General features: G+C 34.5%; 1 protein-coding gene across 1 annotated transcript; it reads right to left on the bottom strand.

Annotated features, from left to right (window-relative positions):
- Positions 1–5,160: 5,160 nt before the first annotated feature.
- On the bottom strand, positions 5,161–7,824 carry pimr53 (Pim proto-oncogene, serine/threonine kinase, related 53). Its single transcript, XM_021467106.3, has 8 exons — positions 7,391–7,824; positions 6,889–7,089; positions 6,698–6,780; positions 6,533–6,583; positions 6,094–6,466; positions 5,789–5,968; positions 5,615–5,710; positions 5,161–5,522 (listed from the first exon to the last, which is right to left on the bottom strand). Exons 1-7 carry the CDS (start codon positions 7,413–7,415, stop codon positions 5,619–5,621), a joined length of 1,005 nt encoding a protein of 334 aa, XP_021322781.1. The 5' UTR covers positions 7,416–7,824; the 3' UTR covers positions 5,161–5,522; positions 5,615–5,618.
- Between the last annotated feature and the right edge of the window lie 2,330 nt (positions 7,825–10,154).

The raw sequence follows: 10,154 nt of genomic DNA on the forward strand, positions 1-10,154 counted from the left end.
GCTTGTGTGTGTTTATATCACCCGAATATAATGGTCTATACACTATACTTGCACACATGTCTGTCCAAACAGCTTGAAAAGTAGATTTTTAGAACTATTTAGTGTTAATTTAGCTCCTAACTATTTAGGAGCTGATTGAGGTCACTACAACAGACGAATTTGGATCTAAAGAGCCTTTGTGGCTACAATGGATATTTTTTCCAAGCTCTAAGTATAGACTCAAGAAGAGCCGTGTACTTTGAAACAGGACCAATAATGGAGCTGATTTTAATAATAATAAAAAAAAAATTCTAACATATTTATGAATGTGTATTTCAGTTTAATAAGCAGCAATACTACTGAACATCACTGTTCCACTGAACAAATACATTGTTCTTTCAACAACAGCGTGTGGAACTTACAAACTTCTCGCTTTATATATTTTCATGTTAACACACTGAAGAATTCAATCAAGAATACAAATTAGAACTTGTGAATCAGAATCAAATCAAATCATGACACAAAACTGAGAGCCAAAGTAGCCATACCCAACCAAAGCATCATTCTTGTGTAGCATTACACCTCAACTTTGTAACATTGAAGAAGATATGACCTCCAGGTGGCACGGTGGCTCAGTGGTTCGCACTGTCACCTCACAGCAAGAGGTTGGCTGGTTCGAGTTCCGGTTGGGCCAGTTGGCATTTCTGTGTGGAGTTTGTATGTTCTTCTTTTGTTGGCATGGGTTTCTTTCCAAAGACATGATAGTTTCAACTATAAGTAACAAGTATATACTTAAAGTTATAAAAGCATATAAGTAACAACTAAAACAAGCCAGACCAGCATGAATTAGCAGGTTGTTAGCATGTTTTTAGCATGAATTAGCATGTTGTTAGCATGTTTCTAGCATGAATTAGCATTTTGTTAGCATCATTCTGGCATAAATTAGCATGTTGTTAGCATGATTCTGGCATAAATTAGCATGTTACTAGCATGTTTTTAGCATGAATTAGCATGATTCTAGCCCGAATTAGCATGTTGTTAGCATGATTCTAGCATGAATTAGCATGTTGTTTCTGTCTTCCAATAAATCTCAAACAAGAATCAACGTTTATCCTTTTCTCATCATCCTTTTTCTCGTTGCATTATTAATTTGATTATTTGAGTCAGTTTTTACCTGTGAAATGATTTTGACTTCATAATAAAGGGAACACATTGCTTAATATAAGAATGTTCAGTGCATCTGACATCGTTGTGACAACCTTTAGCCACAACGTAGAATCCTAAACCTTTTTGCAAGGTTGGTACAACGTTGTAAGGAGGTCGCTACGTTGAGGCAACGTTGTGTGTTTGTTGGGATTCACCTTTTAAATGACTGATGATTCTGGAAGAGTTGGTTACTTATGATCAGCGCTGTGTCAGCATGTAGCATGTTCACACATAAAATCAGTACAGTTCGCAGTTAAAACCATTTTCTACCTTTTCTTGTAACTCTATAAAATCCACTGCAATTAATGTCAACAAAAATCTTCAATCTCAAGAATATTAATCATTCTTCCAACCTGGTAGCGCTTACATATATCCAGTGGTTATTTAGGCTAGAGTGGGTTAGTTTGGTGAATAAATCTGTGGTTGAAATTAATTGTCAGAGTCGATTCATTGACCTGTTCATAAATACAACCGTTGCTTAGTTACTGAATAACTGTCTTATTCACTTAAGACAGGGCATTACCGCCACCTACTGGCGGGTTTAGTTAATGCATGGATAACTTAATTTTGACTATAGTTGTATATTTTTCTTTATATTTTATTTGAAACATTATTCATGTAAAAAAGAATTCATGAAGGTAAAGAATTCACAGAAAATGTTTATTTAAATTGCAAATAAACATTCAAATAAATACAAACAAATGCTCAAATGAAGAGACTGCAGTCTAAGCGGAAGAGAGAATGTCTAGTTTTAATAACTCATTTCTAAAAACTGATTTATTGCATCTTTTTCATGATGACAGAAAATAATATTTGACTATTTATTTTTTGAAGACACTTCTATACAGCTTAAAGTGACATTTAAAGGCTTAACTTGGTTTATTATGGTAACAAGGCAGGTTTGAGTAATTAGGCAAGTTATTGTATAACGATGTTTTGTTCTGTGTAGACTATCTGAAAAAATAAAGCTTAAAGGGGCTAATAATTTGACCTTAAAATGGTGTTTAAATAATTAATAACTGATTTTATTCTAGCCAAAATAAAAACAATTAAGACTTTCTTCAGAAGAAAAAATATTATCAGACATACTGTGAAAATTTACTTGCTCTAATAAACATAATTTGCAAAATATTTAAAAAGGAAGTAAAAAATTTGAGGGGGGATAATAATTCTGACTTCAACTGTATGTTTTTCTAATGTTGTCACTAATGTTATTTAAATGAAAAGAAACAGTTTTAGATCAAATTTTAAAAGTCCAGTTACATACAAACATTACTAAATTAGTTCATTTAAATTAAAAACAAAATGAATCACTAAATACCACACATATATCTTTTAAAACTATTATTTAAAATGAGAAATTACACCGTGCCCTAACTTTAAGCGACCAGACAAGAGTCCAGCTACAATTAATTTGTTTCTGTCCACCCCAGATGCACTATGACATGACAGAAACATTGAAATGGTGGAACAAAATTTTGCATCTCTGGAACAAGTGTTATTACACACAATATTTAGCACAAGTTTTACTTCAGTGTATTAAGACTATATTCATTCAGTTACCTGCATAAAATTACCTGTGTTTGTCCATTTTTTCTTCTATTTATCTTCTCTTCTGCGTTGTTTTATTTGGTGCTTTTTTATAGGACCTATCGTAATCAAGTAAACTGTATGTAACTGTGGGGAACAATGTGTGGGATCAGTTGTTTTCAAGAGACACTTTTTTTGTTTAATATTTTAAATAAATAGTTTTGTAGTATGGGTTATACTAAATAAATAGTAAATTATTAGTAAAGTATGTTATTTAAAAAAAACTACATAATAATAATAAAAATAAAGTTAACCCCCCCACCCCACATTTCTGTTTAACGGAGGGAAGATTTTTTTCAACACATTTCTTAACATAATTGTTTTAAAAACTCATTCTTAACAACTGATTTATTTCATCTTTGCCATGATGACAGTAAATAATATTTGACTAGATACTTTTCAAGACACTTCTATACAGCTTCAAGTGACATTTAAAGGCTTAACTAGGTTAATTAGGGTAACTAGGCAGGTTAATGTAATTGAGCAAGTTATTGTATAACGATGGTTTGTTCTGCAAACCATTACATTTTTTTTTTTTGCTTAAAAAAATGCTTAAATGGGCTAATAATACTGACCTTAAAGTGGTTTTAAAAATTAAAAACTGCTTTTATTCTAGCCAAAACAAATAAGACTTAATAATAAGTAATATTTATATTATACTATAAATAATAAAACTCCAAAAAACTATGATCAGACACACAGTGAAAATTTCATTGCTCTCTTTAATAATAATTTTAGAAATATTTAATAGTGAAAATTAAAAGGTTTCCCATAGATGAGTTGCAGCTGGAAGGGCATCTGCTGTGTAAAACATATGCTGGATAAGTTGGCGGTTCATTCTACTGTGGCGACCCCAGAATAATAATGGGACTAAGTCGAAAAGAAAATGAATGAACGAATTAAAAGGGGGGCTAATAATTCTGACTTCAACTGTATATTTATATATATATTTATATAGGCCTATATATATATATATATATATATATATATATATATATATATATATATATATATATATATATATATATATATATATATATATAACTGTGTGTGTGTGTGTGTGTGTGTCTGTATAACGTGGATGTTTGAGCACTTTAAACATATATTTTTTTTTGCTAATTATCATTCAATATTTTAGACAGAAACAGTAAAGATGCGACACTATATAAAGATTCATCAGACAAAATCTCTTTTTCTCCAAGAACCAGTGAGTTCCACCTTCAGCCTGGTGTTTGGATTGTTAAACGGTTAGAGGCCGTTCATCACAACGAAGAAAACTATACAAATCAAGAAACATGAAAGGAAAAGTATCACCTGAAGCAACCAAGTTTTGAGCAAATCCATGCAAATGTCAACCTGAAAAAGTTTTCTCCAGAATAGCAAAACTCTTTGTAGGTTATTTTTATGTGTGGGCTTGTGTTTTTCAGTACTGTAAAATATTCAAAAATGTCTCTGTCAATGTTTTCAACCAATTATTTTTCATTTACCAAAGTCACACAAGTGCCAATTTCACATCTGTCACATCCACAACAGAGAGGAGTCAAATTCAAAATAAACCTTTCTCATAAATGCAAAAATATCAAATAAAATATATTATATATATTATTTATGTTCTATAGTGAGCCGACTCTGATTTTGTTTCACATTGTTTCTTTTGGGTTGTGCAGTTTAATTCACAGAATTTCTACAAAGTATGTTGTTTTCTGTAAACCCGCAAACTTATTTTTGGTCACATCCATAACGCATGATTATTTTCCTCATTTAAAATATTAAAAATGGTTACAGATTGATTTTTTTCTGATCTCATAATTCTGTGGTCAGTTGTTTTGGAAAATATAAACAGATGTTTCAGTATAATGTAAGATAATGCATAACATATGCTTTTTCTGTGATTTTAGGTTTCACGTTTTGACAGGAAATGTCACATCCACAATGCTGAAATTTCTCTATTATAACAGATGGATAATGTAGATAATACATCTTTCCTGATATTTGAGTCTTACAAAATAGACAATTAAAACTGTACAGTGTAATACTGAGACAGCAGAAGATACAGTAAGTCTCCTCTCCTCCAATGTTCTTCACAGATTCTTCTCACCAGACTCAAGAGTGAAAACTCAAGCAAGCTGATTGAGCTGAGGGAAATCATACTCTGTCAGCACTGACTGTACTTTAATATAAGCTAAATACCTCTAAACACAGCTTATAATCTGATCACAGTTCTTACTGTAACTAAATCTTGTTATTCTAAAGGTTTTCTATAGGAAAGCTGAATACAGTAAATGCTTTATTTGCCTTTTTTCTAGAAATAACTTAGACATGAATCTCTTCACTGTGATTCTGCTTTGTCTGTGATGAATTATTCAATCACTAACAAAACCACATCAAATATGTAAAGAATGTTTATTTGTGTTCTGTACATTGATGAAATGTTAAAAATACATGATATTTATAAGAAATAGATCATTCTGTACAGGTTTAACTGTCTTCATGTACCAATCTCTGCTTTGCTATATGCAAATATACAATGTGCTGGTCATTAATAGTAGACCTGTTGTCTAACTGGTCTAAATCCTCCACATCTGTCTGCTTTAGACTGGCTGATGTGTGTCGTCGATGCTCTGGTTTCAGCTGGCGCTGCATTTTCAGCTCCTCCAGCATCCACACAGAGTCTCACAGATGCAGCAGAGGAAGCTCAGGATCAGGAAGCTGTTCTCTGCAGTTCCTCTGCCATTCCTGCTCACCCTCTACAAATCATTGAAAGCATTTATCTACACTGACTCTAACAATGCAAAGTCACGACTGCTGGCATTCAGATAAGTGTAATGCCACTGGCCACCTGTTCACTGCAACCAGGGGTGGCGCTCAATGTCATCTAAACTGGGCCGATCTGCTGGCGCTGCACTGAGACACCAGCGAATCAGCTGACGGCACTCTGTTCCACACAACACAGCCTTCAGAACCACAAAAGCACAAACTTCTGCTCGCTCACCACATCATCTTCATCTCTTACCTGTCGACAGCTTCCTCGGGAAGTGCAGTCTGCTTTTGGACGTGACCCTCTGTGCGCCTCTGAAGGGGAAACAGTCGCACAGGATGTTGTAGAGAGTCACGCCGATGGACCAGACTGTCAGTGGAGAGGCATGATAGCGATGATGCCGAAACCACTCAGGAGGAGCAAAAGCTGGAGTGCCTGAGAGACACAAGAAGAGCACAAACACACACTCTAAAGGCTCCAGTACACACAAACTCCCTTTGGAGAATCACAGCAAGTTCACAAACATCCTCAGAGCGTTTCCTTCAGTCACACAAACCAACCTGCAAAGTATCTGTAGGCCGAGTCCTTCATCAGATCTCCACAGCCGAAGTCCAGCAGCTTGATGTCGTGTGAGTCTGTGGAGATCAGCAGATTCTCTGGCTTGACGTCTCGGTGCAGGACGCGGCGGCTCTCGCAGTGTTTCAGCGCCGCGATCAGCTGCACCAGCACTTTCTTGGCCAGAGGCTCGTCCAGACAGCCGTTCTCCTCACAGAAACTCTGGAGATCTTGGCAAGGAGCCGGACGCTCCAGGATCAGGACGTAGCGTCTGCGATGGTCAAACCAGTCCAGCAGCTGCAGGACACTGGGACAGACAGGAGCTGAAGAGACGCGGGTCATCAACGCCACCTCCAGTGGCAGACGACCCTGACCGTCCTGCAGGACAAATGCTTCGTTACATCCAGGACTGAATCAAACACAACAGATTCACGCTCAACTTACAACTTTCAATCTGGTGTCCGTCGGCTCTTTAGACACGTACTTGATGGCCACCTGTAGACAGATAAAGCACAGTAAATAAGCCCTGCCTGATCGGGACACGGGACATTTACTGACATCAACATTTCAAAAGCCTGTCTGAATGAAGGAGTGAAGGAAAAGTCTTACTGGCAGTCCATCAGACCTGCGGATCCCAGCAAACACAGAGCCGAATCCGCCTCGTCCCAGCAACGGGCCCTTGGCATATTGGTCTGCAACACAGAAGAGCAGCAGAAATGTGTTGAAGAGAAAACATGAGTTGAGTCTCTTTAATGACCAATCATTTCACAACTGAGTCTCCACTATAAGCCTGTGCTGACCTCTGCGAGAGCGTTTGGCAGGTCTCCTAGACGAGGTGGACGCCGTTTGCTGCTTCCTCTTCCTCTGATCTGTGGACACTGAATCGGCCAACAGGGAGGACAGAGGAGCCAAATAACCAGGAAGCCCACCAGAAGCGTCCCGTGTCTCTGTGTCCTGAACTGCTGTCTGGGTGAAAGCTGCACTCCTGGATCTGGAGCGGCCTGAGGATGAAATATCACAGACAGCAAACACTGATTATTGATTATTAATAAAACATCACTCACTGTCAGTGGTCACACTGCATTATTACAATCATTAAAACTGATTCAAGGAATAAAATACTTTCTCAATAAGTCTGTTTGTTTCTTTATTAAATAAAATAATATTTATTTGTTAGCAGGAGATATTTTAAGATTAAATGGCTTGATTTACACAATCTTCTTCATATTCATTTATTAAAACACAGTAAAACACAACATAAACATAGCAATAATAAACAAATGTCAAATGAAGAACACTCACTTCCTCTTTCAGCCATTTGCGCCATGAAGACCGTCCTGCAAAACTCCACCACAAGAGAAAATACAAACAAGAGAAAATATAATGACAAATCAATAAAAAACAACTAAAATGTCAAACACACAAGAAGAAAAAAATGCACAAACTAAAACAGAAATGACAAAAGAGCAATAAAATAAGCGTCTTAACAAGTAATCTGAACGATTAAAATAATTATATAATCTTTTCAAAGAAAAAATCCTCCGATGTCGTCCTGGAAAGAAAGTCTCCTCTCAGAAATCCTCAGGGCTTCTTGAAAAATCAGTTTCAGCACAAAAGTCTCTGCAAGTCTCTGAATTCGCCTCGTCTCTCAACCAAGATTTTCAGCGCTTTCAGTGTTTATATATCGAGTCATATAATAACACGCGTTACTATAGCAACTCAAATTTGAAAAAATCACGCATGTGGATGACGTAGCGCCTAAACACAAGGAATCAATAAATATTTTTTTCTATTTTTCATGTAATTATTGCGATTAGTAGTTAATCACCCAAAAGAAGATTTAACTCTCAGGAAATAATTTGTTAAAAAAAGAAGGTGTTAATTTTAGACATTATATAGTAGATAGCTATCTAGGTCCGTTGCTCCGATACGTCAAACGCGGCCGCCTTCTTAATCCGGTCATCAGTGCGCTATAAACAGACGCAACTGAACAGAGAAGCTGCAGTTTTATCGGATATAAAATACAATAACGCTTATATTTATGAAATAATTATAATTTTATGGTGTATAGGATTTAAATCAAACTTTGCTTATCAACACATTCATAAAACGTGTATATACACCTATAAATTACTCGCATATACACCTATACTACTGGATGTTCAAAACAACACAGATGAAACTTGTGTATAAACTTGACGCATGAATACACCCACATACACACGCACATACATATAAACTCGATCCTCACATAAACACTCACATTAACACACACGCACATACATATAAACTTGCTGCATGCAAACACAACTATACACTCTTGCATATACATATAAACTGGATTCTCGCATAAATACCCACATTTACATGCACATACATATAAACTCGCAGCATGCAAACACACCTATACATACTCGCATATAAATATAAACTCTGTCTATGCATATACACCCTCAACAACACGCGCACATACACAAACTTACTGCATGCAAACACACCTATAACATCTCGCGCAAACATACAAAAAATAAATAAATAAATAAAATTCACAAACATTTATCACAAATCTGGTTATTGCAAAGCTTATGAAATAGAAATAATGTGATTAATAGAGGGATTAAATATGTTAAATTATGAACATATGTTATATAAAATATTAGTCTATACAAATAGACTATTCAAAATAAGAAATATTTTTATTTAAAACCTTTTCATTTAATTAGGTAATTACATACACAAATATAAATGGACAGATAGAACCCTTAAAGGACGTTCAAAAAGCAACCAGAATTATAAATATAAATGTATACTCAAACTAAACTCCTCTATTCTATTGCAAATGTTAATGTAGCCTATAGTCTTCTTGTTTTGTTTTTTAAATTTTTATAATTATTTACAATGTGGGTGTCAAAATTGCAAGATTTTGGTATAATTTTGATTGTTAATTATCATATACAAAAAAAAAAAAAAAAACGCTGATTAAAAGTCTCTGCTCATCATGTTGGTCAAGTTAACCCCCATGGAAAAGCTATATATATTATCTGGACACTCCTTTTGTGTTTAATAACTACTACTTATATTTTTACAGCAGCTGGCATCCAGCATTTTGGTGCATTAGCCTGTTTATTGGTGACAGGAAAACCCACTTAAGTGCATTCCTGCCCCCTACTGGACATAAGTGTGTATCATAACCCTTGACGAATAGTGACACCAATAATAAAACAAACATAAAAAAACTAATATTAGACAAACATATTTTATTCAAAATGATTACTTAAGCAACTTTATATTTATTAAAACATAATAACATTTCCAATAATTTAATTGCATATTAAACCTTTAATTTTGCAGGAGCATTCCTTTGCATTACCTTTTTATTTATTTATTTTTTAGAATTAGGATAATCTATTTTCATAATTCAACAGATGTAATTTCTGTAATAATCACATTATTTCTGTTTCTTAAGGTTTGCAATAACCTGATTCATGACAAATAATAATCTTGCTCATTACACTCAAAGGACTTTTACGTTGAAATTAAACGACTTCCTTTTAAAGTGAAAAAAACTTCCTTTTACTGTGAAAATTCATGCATACACACATATGAAATCACTTGCATATATGTATATACACAACTAACTGTATATATGTTTGTGAATTTTATTTTGTATGTTTTCACAAGTGTCATTTGGGTGTTTATGCACACATCAAGTTTATATTCTTATGTGAGAGTTTATGGGTGTATATGCATAGATCAAGTTTATATGTATATGCAAGAGTGTATAGGTGTGTTTGCATGCAGCAAGTTTATATGTATGTGCGTGTGTTAATGTGTTTTATGTATGTGTTGATAAGCAAAGTTTGATTTAAATCCTATACGGCACCTCATACACACACACACACACACACACACACACACACACCTATCCTTATCCTTTTTAATCATTACCACTTATCTGTAATGTCAGTTTCATTCTGAAGTGGCATAGGAAATTAACAACAACAATAATAATAATAATAATAATAATAATAATAATAATAATTTATTATGGTTATCGCAAGTGATC

The sequence above is a fragment of the Danio rerio genome, chromosome 2, assembly GCF_049306965.1.
Source record: "Danio rerio strain Tuebingen ecotype United States chromosome 2, GRCz12tu, whole genome shotgun sequence".
Classification (NCBI taxonomy): Eukaryota; Metazoa; Chordata; class Actinopteri; order Cypriniformes; family Danionidae; genus Danio; species Danio rerio.